At 47.4% G+C, this 22979-nt stretch overlaps 2 protein-coding genes across 4 annotated transcripts; both read right to left on the bottom strand.

Annotated features, from left to right (window-relative positions):
• Positions 1–938: 938 nt before the first annotated feature.
• On the bottom strand, positions 939–3442 carry LOC111833401 (lecithin retinol acyltransferase). The gene is made up of 2 exons (XM_023791627.2): positions 2811–3442; positions 939–1498 (listed from the first exon to the last, which is right to left on the bottom strand). Exons 1-2 carry the CDS (start codon positions 3336–3338, stop codon positions 1346–1348), a joined length of 681 nt encoding a protein of 226 aa, XP_023647395.1. The 5' UTR covers positions 3339–3442; the 3' UTR covers positions 939–1345.
• A 2350-nt stretch (positions 3443–5792) lies between these two features.
• On the bottom strand, positions 5793–22456 carry lratb.1 (lecithin retinol acyltransferase b, tandem duplicate 1). Of its 3 annotated transcripts, XM_023791607.2 has the most exons (21): positions 22084–22456; positions 21216–21316; positions 20707–20773; positions 20342–20472; positions 20135–20223; positions 19307–19406; positions 19081–19124; positions 18900–18977; positions 18525–18721; positions 17490–17554; positions 17297–17403; positions 16943–17048; positions 15659–15761; positions 14555–14594; positions 14403–14454; positions 14201–14315; positions 11342–11425; positions 10170–10290; positions 7353–7443; positions 6734–6836; positions 5793–6411 (listed from the first exon to the last, which is right to left on the bottom strand). In XM_023791607.2, exons 1-20 carry the CDS (start codon positions 22352–22354, stop codon positions 6762–6764), a joined length of 2037 nt encoding a protein of 678 aa, XP_023647375.2. In that variant the 5' UTR covers positions 22355–22456; the 3' UTR covers positions 5793–6411; positions 6734–6761. The 3 variants fall into 3 exon arrangements, with proteins under 3 accessions (XP_023647375.2, XP_023647384.2, XP_072553955.1); XM_023791616.2 differs by having other exon boundaries at positions 5793–6836; positions 15659–15758; positions 22084–22455; XM_072697854.1 differs by lacking the exons at positions 5793–6411; positions 6734–6836; positions 7353–7443; positions 10170–10290 and adding an exon at positions 10899–11148.
• Between the last annotated feature and the right edge of the window lie 523 nt (positions 22457–22979).

The raw sequence follows: 22979 nt of genomic DNA, 5'->3' as shown, positions 1-22979 counted from the left end.
CCTGCCTTTGATCCCCCCCAGCGCCAAAGACACCTGCCTAAATACTAGGTTAATACGTATGCTATGCCGGTAACGTTCTGATAATCGACAAATCCATATTTAGTACATTCAACAATTAACGTTTCTTTGTATTTCAGTTGAAATGTGTCATATTATGCAAGAAAGCATACTTATGCATTATTTCAAAATAAGCACGCTTCAAATTAATATTGTACACGCGCAAGTCGTAAGTAGCCGTCGTAGCCGTCAGTCCTTTAATTGAGACACAGCTCCCTCTGCGGGTGAAACGTCCTTTGCGCGACTAAAAAGCGATTTGAATACTGCTCTTTCCCACCGCTGAAATGTCGATAACAGCTTTAAATTACAATTTGTCTTCTAACTGAATGACCAAGTAATTAGCTGAGTAATGAGTTGTTCTTTAAACGGTCTTTCCTATTGTATATACCTTTTTGAATGTAGATTACCCCCTAAACCAACTGCATGCCGATTAACCTCATTAAAGACAATTGGGCAGTTACAGAATGGATGTCTTACACTCGCCTTGTAATATGGAGAGAAGGATATACTTAAAGTTGTATATTTAAAGCAGCATTAGTCCTGGGGTATTTTCAGTCTTACAGGAAACTTTTGCTGACAGTCTGGCATGCAGGGTTATAGGTTTCTGAAGGATTGTGATTCCAAAATCTCCTTATTTATTACCCCTAAGCTACAGGATAATTTTGTATATAGAAATGCAAATGTTGTTTTCTTTAGTCTTATTTTCTATGTGATACTGTGATGTTGCCGAGGGGGAATGAAGCCAGACACAAGTAATTTTGAAATGTATCTGTGGTTGACATTTAAAACAAATGATTTTTAAAAGTCAAATAATAAACTATGACTGTTGCAGTGCTGAATTATTGTGTAGCATAGAAGCGAGCATACATCAGTACAAGCTATAGTTTTTTCCCCAGTAAATATTTAATTCAAAGTCTTCGATAATTAAAATTTAAGAAGACATATAGATATAGATACATTACACATTGAAACAGTTGTGCTACAAAAATCTATTGTAAACACAAATTGTCACAATTGTATAAAAATGATTAATTTCTATGTCAATACTCTTGGAGTGTAACAGAGAAGATACAGATGTCTTATGTGCAGTACCTAATTTATTTCCGATAAATGATTATTTCAGATTAACATTGGTAACAGCCAGACCATTTGGACTTACATAGTAAGCTTAAATGTGTATAAAACATTCATGAAAGCTTGAAGCATATACTAAACTCGCAAGCCAGCCTTTATGTTACACATATACATTTTCATGGCAAAAGTGATTCTGCCATGTGACTGCTGTCCATCAGCCTGCCATCCAAAGGAGGAATGGCACGAGGATTGTGGGTAACGTTGTGGAAGGAGCAATGCCCAGGTAGATAATGGACATCACTCCGACGAGAGCGGACAGGAAGATGCTTCTTTGGTCCCGTATTACAGACTTCAGACTTTCACAGAACTGTAGGCGAATGGCAGGATTAGAAAAACAGCAAATGCAATATTTGTTCTCAGGTTTGAATGGCCTTATATGAATATATATTGCTATTCAATAATATGTTTAAAAACTTTTTAGATCATTGTAGGTAATTATTTCATAATCATAATCAAACAGGGAATGACTACATCAGCGTGCCCTCACGCACGCCGAACGTGGATCTCTGTCAGACATGCATGTGCACCAGGAAATCAACTATGAGCATTCATATTACAAATATAACAGAATATAATACACAACTCAATTCGTAACAAATATCACATTGCAAAAGGAAATCGAGGCGCAGCATCAGTACCACGGACGGCACAAAGAAAGAGATACACTATGTTTGGAATCCCAAGTTCCGGTCCTGGGGTGGCAGAACACAACAGTCTGCAGGTTCCCCTGCTCAAACATGCCGCGATCAGATAACTACCAGGTTTGGTAAGTGCGTTTGAAGATTCTGGCCCTGCAGAAGCATGCTGTATATGTATTGTGTAGCATATTCTTATTATGCTAAAAAAAAATTAAGGAGCACAATTACCAAACCTGGATACATTAGCTGAATACACTTGTTTGGCACAATCCAAACAATATGAAGCAAATGGTGCCTCATAAGTTCAGGTAAACATTTCCCAGAAGAACTTCTTTGTCTAAACTTAAGCCATGGTGCTATAACTTCCATACTCATTATGCTTGAAGGAGAACGATTCGATTGTTGGGGATTTAATGCGGTCAAAAGACATGTTTCCTGCTGGTGGTCTGGGACACCCCCATAATTATGATACAGGGTTTCTGGTTTGGGGGCAAAGTAGAGATCTTTCATGTATTTAAAACAAAGCACGAATATCAGACTTGTAATGATAAACACGCCCACAAAGAACCCATTAGAGAAATCTATAAAAATGAATCAAATACGCCCCCCCCCCTCCCCGAGGGTGCCAGTGTGATTAATTTAGACAAAGAGCTCACGGCAGAGAAACACATTTACTCCAAAGTCCCAGTGATCAGACTTGATCTTTTCAGAATTTCCTAAGATGAAGAATAAAAAAAGAGGACATCGGGTTTAAGAAGCGTTTAAAACCTAATTAAACCGTCTAGTGAACAATTCGTCTTTACCGTTCCAGTATATAAGATAATGTAATTAATGTATGTAACATTTTGAATTATAGGCATATACAGTTTACCTTAATAAAAAAAAGAACTTAAGATAAATTATTTTCATCTTTCGGAAATGTTCAGAGATTAGACATTCGGACTGTAAAATACCCATTAACGCGGTAAAGCCCGGTAATACCTTCTCGGTCTGGAAGCTGGAGGCTGCGCCATATCTGCAGTAAGTAGCGAAATGTTCGCAGTTGCTCCACAGCAGACTGTAAGCTATGGCCCCCACCAGCTTCTCTGCCCGCCGCGCAACCTCTTCGTTAGGCAGCGGCGGCGTCTTGAGCGCATCGTCCATGGCGTTTAATAAAACAGGCGAGCCATAAGCAAAGTCCTCCACTGTGTCAACCCGTATGGTGGCATTCTTAGCCAGCACCCCTAAGAGTAACCGCTTATTCGTGACGGTCTTCTGGATCTGACTCTTGTCGTTTGTGATCAGCGGCATAATATCGGGCATTAAATGCGCAACTTTGTTGTCCCCAAGGTAGATGCCAAAGTGGATAAAAAGCGTGCGGGGCACCTCCAGCAGATCCCCTCTGCGGAGCTTAGATCCTTCGCAGCGGCTGGCGGTACGCGCGTCATCGCCGGACGAAATGCTATGAAAAGCACTCAATCTGGCAAACAGAAGTACCTTCTCAAGTAGAAATGTCAGCGGATCTAACATGTTGGGAGTCAGATAAAAGCGAGTTGTACTTAATTGAAAGCTTTTATTCCGGCGTCCGCGCGGAGGGGACGCGATTACATCACAGGGTTTCCTGAAAGCCCATTGGCTGCATCTATTTCTTTAGAAGGACGACGGGGTAAACCTCCTAGCCGCGATTAAGAGCTTTTATAATTGCCTTAAGGCTTAAGTCCTAAGATGCGTAAGTCCTAAGCACACATTTTTATTCTTTTTTCGTTTACAAATAATCTCCTTTACTATAATAGACAAATATTAAGCATGAAAAATCAACTTTGTACGTAAATGTTTATATGTTGCCTCACATTGCAATTCTGTGTAGCAGTTCTCAGTATCGTGGGGGTGGCAAACTTCGGTCAGCTGGCTGGACAGATTTTCGTTTCGAGACAGTCTGCACACACCTGCACACGCATGTACATGTATGTAACAGTTTAATTACCTTGTAAATAGTCTGTAAGGTTTGCAATCCAACTCAACGCTAATTTTAGTAACACATTTTGGGTTTATAATGGAGAAATAGAGATTTATCGTAAGATTTCTTGCCTGAGTGTCATGCCAGATGCGTGAGAGTTGGCAGCCCTGTATCATGATGCATTTTTAAGTAATTCCATTTAACGTAACCTACATCAATCAATAAGCCTTAGTGGGCATAACTGATTGTTGTTAATAGCGCAGCATTTGTGAAGTGGATTTTTTAAGGCTGAAAACGCGCCGCAGACATGAACTGAAAGGTCAAGTCGGTTGGGTCTCATTAAAGGCGGTTTCAGAGGAGAGAAGCCCCTTTTCAATATGGAAATAATTAACTCTCTGCAGGCAACGTGCCCATTATAAGGGACCTGGCAGGAAAAATTGAACGGAAACCCAGGAAGTACAAATTTGTTTCACAACTTTGTACAAACAGGCAAACAAAAAATCCTGCAGCGTAGATGGACATCTCTAAAACAATAAGTGCGTTTACATTATGAGAGATACATAAAACTCAACAGATAAGATACTATTCGAATGGATGTACAAACGAGGAAAAGAAACATTTCCATTTAAACCTGGAATCCATAATGGAACCAGTCGAAACTGGTTTATGAGATTTAAAGAAAAATACACCTTGATGTATTTGGTGTATGGAGTGTAAACACTGGCTGCTTTTCATGCTGTGTCATTAAGTCGTCGTTAACTTGCAACTCAGCTGTCATCATCTAAAAGCTTCAGTGTGTGTGGAGGAGAAGGGGATTAGCAGATTAGTGAAACCGATCCCATATTTCTCTGTCATCCTCCTTGGTACATGTGAATAGAGCACGGGTGATGACAGGGGGAGGCCAGCCCAGTCCGGGGAACAATGGCCCCCAGCATGGGGTTACTGCTCTCTGGCAGCCCGGGGGGGGTTCCCCCCTGACCTGTGCAAGGCCCCACACGCTGGAAGCCGTCACCAAGATGACTGATGACCTGCAGCTCCTCTTTGTTCAGAAGACAACGTTGCTGTATGATCTTCACCTTTACGCGTCACATAGACAGACAAGATCCCATTCCCATGCCTGCGGGTGTTTCCTAAAATAATTCTAATAGTGGTTTTTTTTTTTGCTTCCATGGTGTCACAGACCACATGGTGTTTTGCAGACCACTACCCGAAAAGCCAAACCTCAAACTGCCCATAGTTTTTTTCAGACGCTAACACCAAAATTACAAGTATTCCTGCTTTTTAAAGTTGATTCCAACAACAAGCAAAACTCTGATTTAGAATCTAACATCACTAGACTTCCGTTGAAGAATTTTTCTCTTCACAGTGTTCCGGTGATCTAGCAATAAGTTCAGCACTTTGGTTTCGCTCTGAGGGTGAATGCGGCCGCCTTCTGCCTCCCTCAGGCCCCCAGCGGCGCTGCCGCACCTCCTCACGTTCAGCGGTACTCCAGCCTTTTGCTCGTTTACTTCCTGTGTAAATGGCATTCGCAGAGCCTGACAGGAGGCGGACGCAGCACTTCAAGGCTTTATGGTAATGTTTGCGGAAAGCAGGCGCTGGAAATAGGACTCAATAAACCCCCGTGAGCGGCTCCCAGGGAAAAGCCCTTTGTCTGCGCTTTTACAGCAAGGTGGCGACGTCTTCCCTCCAAGAATGCTGCGGCAGATTTTTAATGCCGGGGAGGTGATGGAGAGGACAGACTGGGATTTGCGATTCCAAGCCCACTGACATCGTTCCTTGACCTCGGTCACGCTGGTAGAAAGCAGCTCGCTTCCTCCTCCACCGAATCGCGCCGAAAGTGATGAGAACAGCCGCAATATGGCTGATCAACAGGGGCTACATCAGACAGACTTCATCCTTCAACTGTTGTGGACATCAGACTCACAATTCTCAATCCCAGCGCCACAATCCACACACTCAGTCCTTCGCCCACATAAATATAATAGCAATGAGCTGTGTGTGTATCTAAGAGACGAAGCCACTGAACAGTCATTGCATATTTTTTATTTAGAAAAACCTTATTGAGCCATTAGATTCTCTGTTTCGGCCAGTTAGAAATACACTTAGTTGTATTTACTACACAAAGATTTTACACAGCAATAATTCTCACATCCTTCTGCGCCACTGCCCTGTTTGACTTGTCCAGTCTGTAGCGAGTTTTCACCCACCTCCCTTTACATATAATCCTTGAGCACAGCCTAGACGTCAACAGTTCGATGCTAATGGCTACACAGGCAAACAGAAATGTGCATTGTCCAGACTAGCAGTGAAAATATCGCTTTTTGTTTTTTCAACGCCTTTTACTTTTCTAAGATAAACAGAGGTCCAAGCCCGGTACACAACATGTGACGAAAATAATCTTTTAAAAAGACGCCTTCAGGGTCTTCTCAGGTTTCTCGCAAAATTTTAGCTTCATTGAAAGGAAAACAATCATATAAAAGCAGAGAAAGCTGCCCCTTAGTTTGCAAGGCTCTAAAATTACAATTCCCAGACGAACATGATGGAGAAATGTCACTCCTGGGCCTTTAAGGTCAACGGTCAAGGTCAGGGCAAGTCGATCCCGTGCAGGTAAAGCAGAAGAAAGACGGCAAACGTTTCCCCCAGCGGCTGGAAAGGAATTACGCAAAATGCATGGAACAAGATGGATCCAAAAAATGTAATGCGATACTTTTGTAATTTTATTGCATTTATAAAAGGGCATCTGATAATGAAAACTGTTAAATTAGTCGCAATGTATGTGCAGAAATCAGCTACATAAACTTAATGTAAATTCAGTTATATGGCAGCACGACTTCTCCTGTCCGTGGGTCACATGCGGCCTCCGTGAAGAGTGACGTGCGCAGCTAGATTCCCGCTAACAGCAGCCGGGGTTGTGTGTGACAGCTGGACGCCGCCCGGAATGCAATGCACCGTGGAGACACGTCAGCACCTTGTCACTCGTCTGCAAGCGGTTCCGGTCAATCCACAAGAGACTTCAGGTCCGGCAGTCCCTTAATTTCATAATCCAGCAGCATCTGACCATAGGCTTTGCCCTGTAAGACACGGGGGGGGGGGGGGAGGAAGGGGTTATGGTCAACCGACTTATGGTCAACCAACTTACGGTCATCCGGCTTACGGTCAACCGACATGGTCAACCGACTTACGGTCAACCGACTTACGGTCAACTGGATTACGGTCAACTGGATTACGGTCCACCGGCTTACGGTCAACCGGCTTATGGTCAATTGGCTTACGGTCAACCGACTTACGGTCAACCAGCTTACGGTCAATTGGCTTATGGTCAACCAACTTACGTCAACTGGCTTATGGTCAACCGGGTTACGGTCCAGATCCCCATCGTTTCCAGCATTGTGCTGTAACCTGTTAGTGCTCCATGTGAGCTGATATCCTCGGATATTTTACTAGGGGCCCGGAAGGGGGTGTGTCACTTCAGTAAGATATTTACACAGTCAGTTCAGTCAAGAAACAGGGAGCCCTTTCATCTGATCCGGGTCTGCCTGGCTTGTAAACCTGTAGGGGGCGCTAAGGGGCCACCCGGTGAGTCTCACCTGAGGGTCACTGCGGAGGGAGGCCACCCCTCCCCCACCCAAAGAGCTCCGCAGGAGAAAGTTCAGGCCATGGATCCCAGGCAGTTCGTACCTGGGGGGTAAAAAATGCCCCATCATGGAGCAACAACAAACCTTTGTGTGATCAACCCTAAAGCATTCCATACATCAGACATGTGTTCTGGTGTTGCAGTAGCTGGGGGAAGTGACCAATCTGGTATTTATTTTAATTCCCATTAAAAACAAGTAAATTACTAACATACCATTCTGATGCTGCATGCTTCAGTATTTCTGTTGTTTACAACCAAATCATCCACCAAAAGACTCTTTATAATTCTAAAGCTTCATGTCATTTGCAGGCTTATTTGTTCCATAACTTGTTCCAGAAAACTGTCTGGATGATGTGTGAAATGCCTACGTTCAGCCAGTTTCACGTCGCTCTGATCAAAGATGGTTCCAGGGGAAAAAAGTGCTTGTTAGTGCGGCATCATCTTTGGGCAGGAGTCCCCATGAACACAGGTTCCGCTGAGGCTCCAGCAAAGCAGGAGCGTGGCAATAGGTGTGGTGAAATGTGAGCGACTGGCCCCGCGTCTGCGCGGGCACCGAGGGCAGCAGCCCCGCGTCTGCGGAGGAACGGAGGGCAGCAGCCCCACGTCTGCGCGGGCACCGAGGGCAGCAGCCCCGCGTCTGCGCGGGCACCGAGGGCAGCAGCCCCGCGTCTGCGCGGGCACCGAGGGCAGCAGCCCCGCGTCTGCGGAGGAACGGAGGGCAGCAGCCCCACGTCTGCGGGGGCACCGAGGGCAGCAGCCCCGCGTCTGCGCGGGCACCGAGGGCAGCAGCCCCGCGTCTGCGGGGGAACGGAGGGCAGCAGCCCCGCGTCTGCGGGGGCACCGAGGGCAGCAGCCCCGCGTCTGCGCGGGCACCGAGGGCAGCAGCCCCGCGTCTGCGGAGGAACGGAGGGCAGCAGCCCCACGTCTGCGGGGGCACCGAGGGCAGCAGCCCCGCGTCTGCGGGGGCACCGAGGGCAGCAGCCCCGCGTCTGCGGGGGCACCGAGGGCAGCAGCCCCGCGTCTGCGCGGGCACCGAGGGCAGCAGCCCCGCGTCTGCGGGGGCACCGAGGGCAGCAGCCCCGCGTCTGCGGGGGCACCGAGGGCAGCAGCCCCGCGTCTGCGGGGGCACCGAGTGCAGCAGCCCCGCGTCTGCGGAGGAACGGAGTGCAGCAGCCCCGCGTCTGCGCGGGCACCGAGGGCAGCAGCCCCGCGTCTGCGGGGGCACCGAGGGCAGCAGCCCCGCGTCTGCGGAGGAACGGAGGGCAGCAGCCCCGCGTCTGCGCGGGCACCGAGGGCAGCAGCCCCGCGTCTGCGGGGGCACCGAGGGCAGCAGCCCCGCGTCTGCGGGGGCACCGAGGGCAGCAGCCCCGCGTCTGCGGGGGCACCGAGGGCAGCAGCCCCGCGTCTGCGGGGGCACCGAGTGCAGCAGCCCCGCGTCTGCGGAGGAACGGAGTGCAGCAGCCCCGCGTCTGCGCGGGCACCGAGGGCAGCAGCCCCGCGTCTGCGGGGGCACCGAGGGCAGCAGCCCCGCGTCTGCGGAGGAACGGAGGGCAGCAGCCCCGCGTCTGCGCGGGCACCGAGGGCAGCAGCCCCGCGGGCACAGAGGGCAGCAGCCCCGCGGGCACAGAGGGCAGCAGCCCCGCGGGCACAGAGGGCAGCAGCCCAGTAATCTGCGTGGGCGTGGAAGTCAGCACTGTGTCTGCAGCCAATCGCTTCAGCCCTGCTGGTCCTGGTGGAACGTGCTCATTGGGAAGGCATTAGGTCGGCCAGCTGGGCAGCTACAATAGCAGTCAGCATCGCTTGGGACCTGCCTCTGGTCGGTGTCTGTTAGTAGCTGGTTTTCCAGGTCTGTTTATGTGCGGTAAGTTAGTGGAGGAATTCAGGAGTTTGGGTTTCTGTTGTGTAGCTCCTGCTCCAGTACTGCTTACAGCTCTTACTGGTCTTACAGTGGAAGCTCAGCCTAGCTGCACTTACGCCAAGTCGAGTCCTCCACAGCCGTGTGTTTGTAATGTGCCGTTTGCCGAACAAGAACGTATGGTAAGTCGTTTTGGCTTTAATTCATTCCTGGAGGGTATTTCCTCATGGTGTAGAGCTAGTTGAGCATGAATAGTCACAGCCACAGAGTACTCAGCTGGTTGGTTGGAGAAAAAAAAATCGGTCTGGATTTTTGTTTTCTGGACCTGAACTATCCACCTCTGCGATTAACATCTTACCGAGTGTCCTTTAGGAAATGATGCTTTACATGCCATTTGCGCAAGTACTAGTACAGGCACAATTTCACCTCTAACCATCTGTCATGCCAATTGCTGACACTGGAAATTAGCCACTGTTTTAACCAGTGAGATTCAAAATGTTTTTCTCCTTCATTTCAATGGGAGGTAGAATTTACTAGTTAAAATTCCAGTTTCTGATATCAGGAATTACAAGTAGTTACAACTGTATACATGATATCAGAAATTGGATTTTGAACTAGCTAAAATTTAATTTCTGATATCCATAACTGGCATTTCAGCTCGTTAAAACTGAATTCCTGGTATAAGAAACTGGAATTTTAAGTAGCTCAAATTCCCGACTGAAATTAATGACAAATATGTTTTGAATCTCACTGGCTAAAATAGAATTTCCAATGTCAGGAACTGTCATGGTAACCAATTAAAAATTCAAGCAGAAATGGGAAAGAACCAGGAGATTCTCCGTCACTATGCCCCACCCTCTCTGGAGACAGAGCGCTCACCACCCCCCCCCCCCCGATAAGCGACCCACTGCCTACCGCACGACTGGGGGGGCGCCGCCATCCTGGTTGATGAGGTGCCGGAAGTACTGCTCGACGACACCAGCCGTCAGGAACTTCTTCAGGTAAGGATAGTAGAGGGGGTGTCGCGCTATGACACCTGGGGGCATTTACACGCAGAGACACACTCTTACGGGATAGTAGAGGGGGTGTCGCGCTATGACACCTGGGGGCATTTACACGCAGAGACACACTCTTACGGGATAGTAGAGGGGGTGTCGCGCTATGACACCTGGGGGCATTTACACGCAGAGACACACTCTTACGGGATAGTAGAGGGGGTGTCGCGCTATGACACCTGGGGGCATTTACACGCAGAGACACACTCTTACGGGATAGTAGAGGGGGTGTCGCGCTATGACACCTGGGGGCATTTACACGCAGAGACACACTCTTACGGGACAGTAGAGGGGGTGTCGCGCTATGACACCTGGGGGCATTTACACGCAGAGACACACTCTTACGGGATAGTAGAGGGGGTGTCGCGCTATGACACCTGGGGGCATTTACACGCAGAGACACACTCTTACGGGATAGTAGAGGGGGTGTCGCGCTATGACACCTGGGGGCATTTACACGCAGAGACACACTCTTACGGGATAGTAGAGGGGGTGTCGCGCTATGTCACCTGGGGGCATTTACACGCAGAGACACACTCTTACGGGATAGTAGAGGGGGTGTCGCGCTATGTCACCTGGGGGCATTTACACGCAGAGACACACTCTTACGGGATAGTAGAGGGGGTGTCGCGCTATGACACCTGGGGGCATTTACACGCAGAGACACACTCTTACGGGATAGTAGAGGGGGTGTCGCGCTATGACACCTGGGGGCATTTACACGCAGAGACACACTCTTACGGGATAGTAGAGGGGGTGTCGCGCTATGACACCTGGGGTCATTTACACGCAGAGACACACTCTTACGGGATAGTAGAGGGGGTGTCGCGCTATGACACCTGGGGGCATTTACACTCAGGGGTGACAATCAGGGGTGAACTAATACAGAGGCTTATCCTAGGGTATAGCTTAGGGCTCTGGCAAAATCAGGGGCAGCAGCCTGGAAGTCCCACCTGGCAAAATCAGGGGCCAAACGCAGCAAAATCATGGCCCCTGAAAGTAACTCAGTCACTAAGGGTCTGGTAGACTCACCGATATTGGCCGTGTCGCCCTTGTCTCCACTCCGGGTATAAGCCAGCTCCTCCACTCTATAACTGTGCAGTCCACTTGGCAAGTCTAACATCGGGGCAGAGAGCTCTGTTAATACCAGCCTGCTGCATTCATTCATAGCATCCTGAGGTCCTCGCAACACTCTTCTGATTTCCATTTCCACAAAATTGGTTTTGTGGTGATGTCACTGCTGGAAGGACTGGACAGGACTGGGTTTCAGGGAAACTCGTAAAATGGAGAGACTCCAGCCGTTTGTGTTGTTGGCGTCTGTCTCCGACTCTCGCTTGCAGATTTTCTCATGACCCCTAATCGTCATTAAGGTGCTCTTCTGATAAATTCCCTGGTAGATGTCCCCCCTCCCAGTAAGTAGCAGGAAATGGTTGAGGGACTGACTTCCTGTTGAGTGGAGCCCCATTAGCTTTCATGTGCTTTGCTCAAACCTGTTTATTTTCAGCTGTGCCTGTTCTAGAGACACAATCCTGAACAAAGACAGTCTTGTTTGAGATTCCTGTGTTTTATTCGGCTTACGTTACACGAAGGCTACACGAGGTACGTAAGCCTAAGCAAAGCAGAGCAGGGGATGCCCTGACAATGCAAAACCATGAAAAATACACGTTACATGCTATATGCTAAATTTCAGACTGATCAAGCATTTACCCCCAACTTTTACACATTTGCAATAATGAAGAATAAGTGTATATTAGCTATGGTGTACACTTTCCACTGGTTAAATCAACTTCATAAATTTCACTGGAATGCCAACTGAACGTTAGGAGTTTCCAGGTGGGAGACCACTTACAAACACAACATCCCGATTGTTCCATGACTGCTTCCTCACTTACAGGATTTAGTCGAGCTTGTACAGCTGAGCTCTGCGCTATGTAAACTTAATTAAGCACCGCCGTTTCAAATGATGCGGATAAAAGAGGCTTTCATTGCGAGAGCCGAGCGAGTTTGTGTTGCCATGGCGAGCGACCATCAACCCTCAGCCGACGGAAGCCCTTGTTAATGAATTCAAGCTGGCACTGATTGGATAAGTTACATTCTTGTGGTGAAACAGCCAGCAGGGCCAGCGTGAGGGAGGTACTTAGTGCTCGTGTGCTTTGGTTGCATCTTCTGTAGTATTTCTTTGTGTCTTGGGTATGCCAACTTGGCTTTTAGTCTCAGGAAAAGCATCTGACTCCTTGCTCTGTCCCAGCCTGACAGTGTCCCCACGCCCTGTATTAAGGGTGCCTCACCCTTGGCATGGCTGCCCTGTACCGTGCCCGAGCACGACTGCACCCCCCCCCCCCCACCTCACTCCACCCGCAGGTCTGCGCTCACATTACGCCTAACGATCCGGGGCGGGAGCACGATTTCATCGTCACCGTGCAACTACGCAGTGATCACACTATGCGTACGTGCCCAAGTCCAGTTGAACTGGACCCCATCCCACCACTTCCAGTGGGCCAGGACACGCTACGTAACGATCACACTAGTCAAGCGAACTGGACTTTGGGGATCAAACGTGCTTGGGAGCAGTAAGAATCGTCTAGTGTGGGTACACACTAAATGAACACCAAAAAGCCATGCTGTCTTAGTGCTTAATTACAGTATATCCACTCTGCTGCTGACACATAAAACATCTGCATTTAGCTCAAATCTCAAGATGGCAGCTGGCTTAATGTGCCACCAAACTTCACGTACGACGAAGGACGAAGATTCCTATCCTGACTAGACCCACTAACACAGTGCTAAGATCAAGTGAAACAGCTAGAAAACACTCTTCTTCTATTAAAGTTAAAGTTAAATCAAATTAGCTGCTGAGAATCATGCTGCATAAAAACAATGAACTTGTTTTGCTTGTTTTGAATGCTTGTGGGAGAAGAACCATATCTCAGAAGGTGTGTTGGACCTAGCAGGTCTGTAAATGTCTGAGGTGAAAGTGTCCAACAAAAGCAAAAATCAAGGATGTGTTCTTTCAAAATTCCAGTGCCATGTGTCCTGTTATCAAAATAATCACAATATCTAGAAATCCATCCATCCATTGTCCAACCCACTTATCCTACTGGGCACGAGGCAGGGCCAGCCCATCGCAGGGCACACTCACACACCATTCACTCACACACCATTCACTCACACATGCACACCTACTGTATGGGCAATTTAGTAACTACAAATAGCCTCAGCATGTCTTTGGACTGGGCGGGGAAACCGGAGGAACGACACAGGGAGAACATGCAAACTGCACACACATGTAACCCAGGCGGAAACTCGAACCCAGGTCCTAGAGGTGCAAGGCAACAGTGCTAACCACTGCACCACCATGTCACCCCATCCATCCATCCATCCATCTTCAATACCTGCTTGTTCTATGCATACCTGGTAATTTTCTTATTTATTATAGAAGGAAGGCTGGTAAATGTAACGTCCGGGTATACCATAGACATCCTGTGACGGAAAAAATTTCATGGCATGAGAGTTTGAGCATCAGTGTCTCAGAAGCCACTATGTCGTTTGAGGGAATGCACCCACAGCAGTGATTGGCTATAGGAGGATTCATAAACAGCCAATGACTGACAGTCTATCCCAAGATCGACTGTAAGCTCAGTTACTCTCATTTTTCCCAATATGCTATGTCACTTCCTCCACCTGGTGCATTACAGCTAGTGAAGGCGTCCCCTGGAATATGACCAACCTGTCGTTTTGTTGTTAGATTCTCATTTTTTCATTTTTTTTTCCACTGAGGCATTGTGGGAATGTATAATTTAAGCCAATCTTCTATATGGTAGGAGGACAAATCTGATTTCTCTAATAAGTGAATGCAGGTTTGCGACCCGACCTCTGACCTCCAAGCCGTACCTCTGAGTGTGTCCCCGGTCTCCTCCGTGTCAGGAGGGGAATCACACACTTCTTGCTGGGAAACATCATCGTGCTTCATCTCTCCCACATATTCCCCATCCAGGTAAATATCTACCTGGAACAGAAGGCAGACGACGACAAACTGGCTTGGGTGCAAAAAAACGAAACAGCCCCCAGGCAGCTGACATCACAGACTGGTTACCTTTAACGCTGACTTGGGGTGGAGGATGAAGAACGGTCTCAGAACTGGGGAGCTGAAGCAGTGGAGAGGGGCATCAGCACATTCTGAACAGAACTTCTGCTGTTGAATTTTAAGGCACAAAGCCGCGCGCCGGTAACAGCTGTTGAACTTACACTCTGGGCCGCCCCCCCACTATCGCCGTGAGTCCAGGGGCTGTGGGGAGATTTTCCAGAATGAAAACCATTGGTGTCATACCCAAACACCCGTTGCATTCCGGCAAAACACGTCCAGCGTAGCAGAATTCCGGCAAATGAGGATGTGATTCACTCCACTCAGCCCAAAAACTGCAAAGACTACTTACTAAGAACTGACCCAGCGGAGACCAGGAATATGAATCATCCAGGCGAAACCCTTCAAAGCAGACAGGGCCTCTTTCTGACGTTCAACCCAAAACAGTCTCTACCCCTTATAATAAAAATCCCTAATTTAAAGGCACGTTGCCAAAGACGCCAATAAAATATAAAACTGTACCCAACAGCGGTTGGGCTATTGTAAGATACTAGTAATTAAAAACACACCAGAATAGCTTACAAAGGACATTCAGCTGCAAACAATCTTTGGCCGCACTGGTCTAATTAATCAAAAGTTGCCTGGAACCATGATCTGTGACAGTTAAGGACCGCCTTTGCACTTTGCCGGGTTACCGGACCCAGAAATGAGCATAACGGATGGATCAGGAAGAAAACTCAGTGTTCCAGCACTAAAGAAAGCTTACGTATTATGGGACCACCATCGAAGGCTCCCCGTCAACATAGAGGGACTCGTCCCAATGAAATTCTTTACTTTACTCTTTTAGAAGAACCAATCTTTTAAACATGTTCTCTTTTCTGATGGCCTAAAGCAGAGTTCCTACAGCAGTACTAGCTCAGGGGCCAAATTCTGCCTCTGACGTTTTTAATTCGGTTAGCAGATCCAACTTTTATTTTCCAAAAAGAATAAGACAGATTTAACGCCTGCATTCAGCTAATCAGCCCCCTTCTGCTTTACCGCTGCCATTGCACACACGCTAATTAAGGTTATTGATGTTACATCGTTATTTTTGTGGCCTGGAGAGGATGCTCAGGTCACACGGCGCTCAGCCTGAAGGACTTCACAGGCCGTGACCACAGTCAGTCATAACCTCGATGTTCCGAGTGAAAACATCGGAACAATCCACGATTCACTGACCCCATTTTGACTCCTCCCCTTTTCAGGATTCACAGAGTCGGGTTCCCTACCCATTCCCGTTCCCGCCGGAGCCACTTCTCTGGAGAACAGCTCTAGGGCCTTTTTCTGCTGATGCTGGACGGCCATCCACAGAACAACCTCCCGAGGTCCCTGCTGGACAGAAGACAGGGGCAGCAAAACAAAAAAAACGTGCCAGACGCCTTTTACAGAGATCACGGCACTTCAATCCAAATTGTGATAATTTAAATCAATCTGACTGAAATAGGATAGAAGATGACATTCAAACTGGAGAACTGAGAATACCAGCAGGCGGATCAGGGCACGGAACACAGCGACTAAAAGCGGTGCTCATACCGCCGTTTATGGCAAACACACACTTACACGTTGCTCTACCTAAATCTTATTTAGTAAAAGCAAAATAAACACCGTAAAATTTCATGCCTTTTTAAAATGACTTTTTATTACCGTAATTTCCGGACTATAAGCCACTACTTTTTTCCCTCGTGGCTTAAACAATGAAGTGGCTAATTTATGGATTTTTCCCAGATTTTTCCCGGTTTCACAAGCTTCATGTCGCCAAAAAACGGAGTCCCGTAACATTAGACCAATGAAATTGCTGAAGAGGTTAAGGTGAACCAATGAAACTCTTTACATTAAATCGAGCGTGCTCCCACTGAATCATTCTGATTAAGGTAGTCATTTTGTCATGTACACGCCCTGATCATGGCAAAGACAGAGAAATGCATATGATGCAGCTTTCAAGTTTCAGCGGGGAATTGGCCTCCAGATGAAAATGACGAGAGCGACAATGAAAACGATCCTGACAAAACATCGGATGAAGCAATTCTGAGGCTGTTCAACTCTGACACCGAAAGAGATGACTTCAGTGGTTTCAGTGCGCAGGAGGAGGAAGACAATGACCAATGACTTTCTTGGTAGGCTACAGTTTTGTTACAAGCCGTGTTACAGGCACTGTCTTTCGTTAAAGCCTGCGTAAAGTTAATTTGTTTCAATGTAGGCACCTGCGGCTTATAGACGTGTGGCGTATTTATGTTCAAAATAAGTGGGTGTGGTTTATATTTAGGTGCACTTAATAGCCTGGAAATTACAGCAAATTAGTACTTTCTGCTTGTGACGTCTTCTATGGGTTCAAAAATTAGCAGAAATCCTGAATAAGTCAACAATGAGTTCTGTACCTTGGATTTAGTAGCTAATTCACCAGTTTTCACCTCAAGTAATATTTGCATTTTCCTCCCTTGCTTCCCTGGAACCTTAACTGAAAGGCTGCCCACAGCTGGATGATGGATGTGTGGTGATATGCCAGCAGAACATACCTTCCAGTTGGTGGCGTGAGGGCCATAGGTGTCCTCGGTACCAAGTACCTGCATGTTGACAGAGGTGTAGTCTGCGAAGCCGAGCTGCCTGAACATGGTCCGTGTCCTGAGCACACAAAGCGAGAGGGGAGTCTACAGCTGAGCTAACACCGGAGATTAACACCAGAGATTAACACTGGAGACTAACACTGAACAAGTCAGTAAAACCTGATGAATTACAACAGGAAAAATCAATCATGAAGTATCAACACGGTCAACGTAACACTCATTTTAGCAACTGACATGCCACAGCTTTGCTGTACTGTTTCCATCCCGCATACATATTAAACATCACGAGTGAGCAGACGGGCTGACCTTTTAATGATGCTCTCCGCGGTCCTTCTGGCTTTCTCCGCAGCTCGGGGGCCCCCAACGGGACAAACAGCTGTAGCCCGGAACCCATCCATGTAAGTGGCGCACACCTGGGGAGGGAGGCACGGGTGAGGTGTGTCTGCACCTATACTGAAGTGCTTGAGTACTTCCTGTCGTGGGGGGGGGGGGGGGTCACCTTGTAATCACTGGATGGGGGTGTTCCTTTTGCACCCTCGACCCTGACAGCCCCGCCATCCACACCTTGCGAAACACACAGAAAAAGGTCAACAATGCGACGCAGAATTGCTGCGACGACAATTGCGTCATCAGGATCCCTCCACACTTCAAATGACAACTCCGGTGACACTGGAGAAAGCTTCGGTTTCAAATTCAGTGCTGAGAACATTTAAAGATTTGCTTTCACTTCTTTGCTCTGTTAATGCTGACAAGACAAAGATCACTTATCACGCAACCGAACAGCCAAACACGGCTGTGGCTTTGGGTTAAACGTGGCGATAAAAGTTGATTGGGTGTTACAACAATGGCGGAGTGCCATGCCAACGGTAAATAAAATAGTTACTGACAGTCACCACTGTGGAAATAACAATGTCAGAGCCTGGCGGTGTAAATATGAACTATGCTGTGCTGAACAGACTGAACCACCCCAGAAAGTCGATTCCCCTCTTATTCCCTAGACGAATTGCTACTAATTGCCGCTCTGGACTGGCAACATAAACACAGCGGTCAACATGCGCTGACTGAAATCACATGCAGGTCATTGACAGCTAAGGTCACTGAGACCAGGTCAGGGAGAGCTGATCTGAAGGACCCTCGAGTTTACGCTCAGGATGGGTTTTCAGGCCATTCCGGGACAGCCCTGTCACATGTTAGGGCCCTGAGCCCAAGAAATGACTATCACTGGGCCTAAGGTCCTTAACCTGCAATGCTACCAGCCGGGTGGCCATGAGCACCACCTACAGTCATCCAAGAGAAAGACAGTAGATCTTCCCCAGCAAACCTCACTGTGTGAGTATATCTAAAAGTGACCAAAGGGGGCATACAGCCCTGTCTTCCTGTAAGGGGTCTTGTTTATCTTCTTAGCCACAGTTTTGCTCACACATTCTTTACGGATTCCTGCAGTACCCATGACCAATCACAAGTTAACGAAAACACAAAATCGTCGACAGGCAGATCAGAATCGCTGGGGGTGACTTAGGGGGGGTGGGGGGACCTGGGATCTCGGTGATGGTGACACGTGAGAAGTCACAGGTGACGTCTGGCAGCAGGTAGCGCGTGGGGTCGCCGATCTCATACAGCAGCTGCTCCGTGACCGTGCCGAAGGAGACGAGCCCGCCGGTGCGCGGGGGCTTGGACAGCACGAAGGTACCATCGGCACGGCACTCCGCCACCGGGAAGCCCATGTTATCCCTGGGGAGACACCAATTAGGGCTTAACGAGAATACAGAATCAGCAGTTTATGAAAAATGGAGAAGTGGTAAAAACCTGTGACGTGCAAAAACGTTTGACTGGTCGTGTACATCAGACCAACGGAACATCTCCTGCTGACTGAAGCGGGGGAAGGGGAAGGGTAGGGAAGGGGGCTCACCAGTCAGGCACCGTGTGCCAGTCCGTGAAAATGCCCCCCGTACTCTGGGCACCGCACTCCACCAGGTGCCCTGCAAGGCTGAGAGGGAAATGCGTAGATCAGAGGGGCCTCCTCAAAGGGGCGTGGCGGGTAAACCCCATCAAACGGGCATTGCCATGGTTACGGAGTCACCTCAGCTTACCTCCCGGCCGCCAGCAGATCGTAGTTTGACTGCTCCCATCCAAACTGCCGGGAAAAAGAGGAGAGGCTCTGTCACACAAACTCGCCGTGGTATCAGAAGAGGCCGATCAGCTATGGGGGTTGAAATCTGGCTACAGGACCCATTGACCCCTAGAGCGCTGGACTGCTGCAAAAACAAAAGGTTTGCCGAGTCTGACCTTAAGCGGAACGCTAACCCCAGACTGTACCGTGTGCAGGAGGGGCCCGAGGACCACAGCACTGTCCACGCAGCGGCCCGTGACGACTATCTCCGCCCCCAGGTCCAGGCATCTCCGGATGGGCTGCGCGCTGCAAAAGCAAGACAGGCATTCAGTAGGGTCTGCGAGGGAGGGGCACGGCCAGGACAAGTCTGATTGACCCAGGTGACGGTCACACAGCGTCACTCAGGCCAATCAGAAGGTGACACTGTGAATTCCCATGTTAAAAAGGATGTTGAAAAACAACAAACCAAACATGGTGTTAGAGAATAAGAACAGTGATACATCCATCCATCTTACCGCTTCTCAAATTCTGGGTTGTGGGGGGTCCGGAGCCTATCCCAGAAGTTACGGACACAAGGCTGGGAACAACCCAGGATGGGGAGCCAACCCATCGCAGGGCACACTCACACATGTACATCTATGGGCAATTTGATAACTCCAATTAACTACAGCATGTTTTTGGGGGGAAATTGGAGTACCCGGAGGATACCCCACGCTGACATGGGGAGAACGCCACACAGAGAACGCTGGTGGAGACTCGAACCCGGGTCCCAGAGGTGTGAGGCGACAGCGCTAACCACTGCACCACCAGACCGTACCAATGAAATGGTCATTAAGAAGGTTTAGGACTCGCAGGGTGAAACGTGAACAATAATCAAATCAAATTAGTTTATCAAATGTCAGTATCGCAAACAGCGGCTGATGAAGGCAATGAAACAAGCTTCCCCGAGAGATCCTTGAAGTAACTGTCAGAAATATATCAAATTAAATCAGTGTAATATGCCATTCCCTGGTCGAGACCCAGGAAATATTTACCCCAGGTATGCATTCATACTGTGGGTGCCTTTAGGGAGACGTTGAGTGGTTCCGCTGTCCGCCATCCTGACTTCTGTCAGTAAGTCTTTCTGGAAAAAAATTAAATGACAGGACTAAGCACAAGCACCCCAAATGAGCACGGCCATGGGTTATTTACAAACAAACGAGTTAATCTGTCACTTCTGGCTAATGAGCCTTTAACCTTGCCTGGGCCATGAGGTCATCCCCAGTTACCACGGCAACCTTCATGTCCAGGCCAGCTTTCCGAACAGTCTCCTGTAAGGCCCTTCCACAGGCCAGCGGGTTCACCCCCCCTGCATTGCTGACCACGCGCATGCCTGCAGCGACGAGGCACACTTCATCACTTTTGAACAGGCACTCATGCAGTCACCCTCTTCAGAAATTTAAATAGCATCTTTCTAAGTTAGTGATGACTAATGGAAAAACAAAGCCAGATGATTTAAAGGAAATTTCTCTGCCTTCGATAGTAAAGGAGGAAGGGTTTCAGAGGTAAATGAACCATTTAATGGAATATTGCAAAATTTTCTCCAGTCTCTTCTGAGTGCAGTTACCTCTTTTATGAAGCTCCTTGATGAATGGAGATAAAACTTGCACAAAGTCAGGGACAAACCCCAGGTTCTGCAGGAGAAAATACAGACACCACAGTAAATACAAGCCTTCAAGCAGCGACATCTGTCAGATGTGACTTTCGTATCCTTTATGAAAAACCACCCTAAACATTGATTATCTCTGCTGAATTGTCTTCCCATTTTAAATCAAGTATAATACTCTAAACAGAATGATAAGAACATTTTCATGTGCAACGCAGGGAGGGGGGGAACTTTATTGTTCATTTAATTTATATTATTCTCATAATCAGTCATAGACATTTTGCATTTTGTATTAATTACTCTTAATATCGCGGGGACAAAACATTTTTCATTGCTACAAAGTTGCAAAACAGGTGTAAATCTTTGAAAATCAAAATAGATTGGACTATCTGTTAAAACCACTACAAAATAATGAAGACCTGTAAAAAGTAGAATTTAACAAGGACAGTCATGGAATGTGTCTGACTTACGGGGTCCTTTGCTTTGGTAGCTGTAAGAAGCGACATGGTGATCTCTGAGAGGTAATCAAACACCAAGAAGTCCAGGTTCCCTCCGTGTATCAGCTGTGGAACTGCGACGGGAACCACTCAGTGTGAAACTTTCACACCAAAAGCTGCGCGTCAAGTCAGAGGGCATCTACAGGTGCTACAGCAACTCCTGCACTATGCGGTAAATTTTGATAAACATGAACACTCACATCAAACCTGGCTACGCTAGGCAACCTAATAATGTAACAGAAAATTTAACAGAGAATGAACACAGTGGAAAGCCTTTTCCCCAATTTCCTTCAGGTACTACCAGTAAAGGACTGGCACCCCATCCAGGGTCTTCTCTTATTTGCCCCCTATGCTGCGTAAAAGAGGCTTCAGCTTCCAAAACCCTGTACTAAGCGACTGGAAGACGAATATATTGATTAATGGATGGAACGACTTGCAATGTGTGATACAGATGGATCAAACTCACTCAACACTTGGAAAATGTTAAGCAAGCAAAACGCTTGTTCTCCCACATTTAACACTACAGCAGAACACTGACCAGTGTAAACCTGAATATAAAGTATTCTGAGTTTTAAAAAGATTCATAAAAAGCTGATAAATATGATAATAAAGCAAATAAATAAATTTAAGTAAGTTTTTAGTACAAATAAGTTAGAATGCATCACCATAACACATAGGTGTTAAGCGATCGACATACGGCACTCTTCGCAATGTCATCACATTTGCACTTGTGCGTATATTCAGGCGTTAATGTGCAAGTGAAAGGAAAGTTTACTAAAGCTGGTAAATGGAGTGTGAGTAAGCAGTGTCCGCTCAGGTCACGTCAAGTGTCCGTCTTTACCCGCGGTGGCTGTGTCTCCCCAGAAACCCGAAGCACACCCTATTCTGACATTCTCCCTGGAGGCTGAGTAAGTTACACGGCGATGACACTCCCAGCCATCGGGCTCCGATTTCGGGCTTTTTCTCATTAAGGAGCTGATGCCCCCGGGGTGACAGATACGCCTTGCATCTCCGCAGCGTGTAAATAAGGAGGCCTTTGAGCTGCTGCACGTCCACCGATGCAGGGCCGAGGCATGCACGGCGCAGCGAGAGCTGCACAACTTCAGCATCATCAAAAATATATGCGGTATAAAGACCGAGCTGCTAGCTCAATATCAACTTGCAAAGTTCAAGGTACGCATACAATATGTGCTGCAAAAAACTGTCGCCGTCTAGAAACAGCACATTTGTACATTGGTTCCGAAGATGCATTTTCTCATTCGGACACTAGGTGACGACAGATGCTCACCTTTGTTTTCATAAGCTAATAGACGGCAATAGATATTTTCCAAAAAGAATTATTTACAGTTTTAACGTTGTACGATGTAACGAAACAACAAAAATCAATAAACCAACTATTTAAAAAATCGCCAGTTTTTCCATAAAATCCAGTGAACCTACAGCATATCGGAAGAGGCACAAGCCAGAAAGCTTATGCAAACCCTAGATACGATGCCCGTCTGTTTCAGGTCAGACAGACAGAGATTTAAACCCCAGGAGGTGTGAGGCATGATCCTATCCACCCAATAAGTGAAAATGAGTTTATTTTTAACTACAAATTAACAAAAATAAATAAAGTTAGAAAGAATGGTAGAAAATATTAGAATAAGATATTCTTTTGGTGAATAGAAGCACAGGACTTGTCACCTATAAAATGGTTTTAGAAAAATAAACAATATAATCAGATAATGAACCTCA

Source organism: Paramormyrops kingsleyae, chromosome 12 (genome assembly GCF_048594095.1).
Source record: "Paramormyrops kingsleyae isolate MSU_618 chromosome 12, PKINGS_0.4, whole genome shotgun sequence".
Taxonomy (NCBI): Eukaryota; Metazoa; Chordata; class Actinopteri; order Osteoglossiformes; family Mormyridae; genus Paramormyrops; species Paramormyrops kingsleyae.
This window is presented reverse-complemented; position numbering and strand designations above follow the sequence as displayed.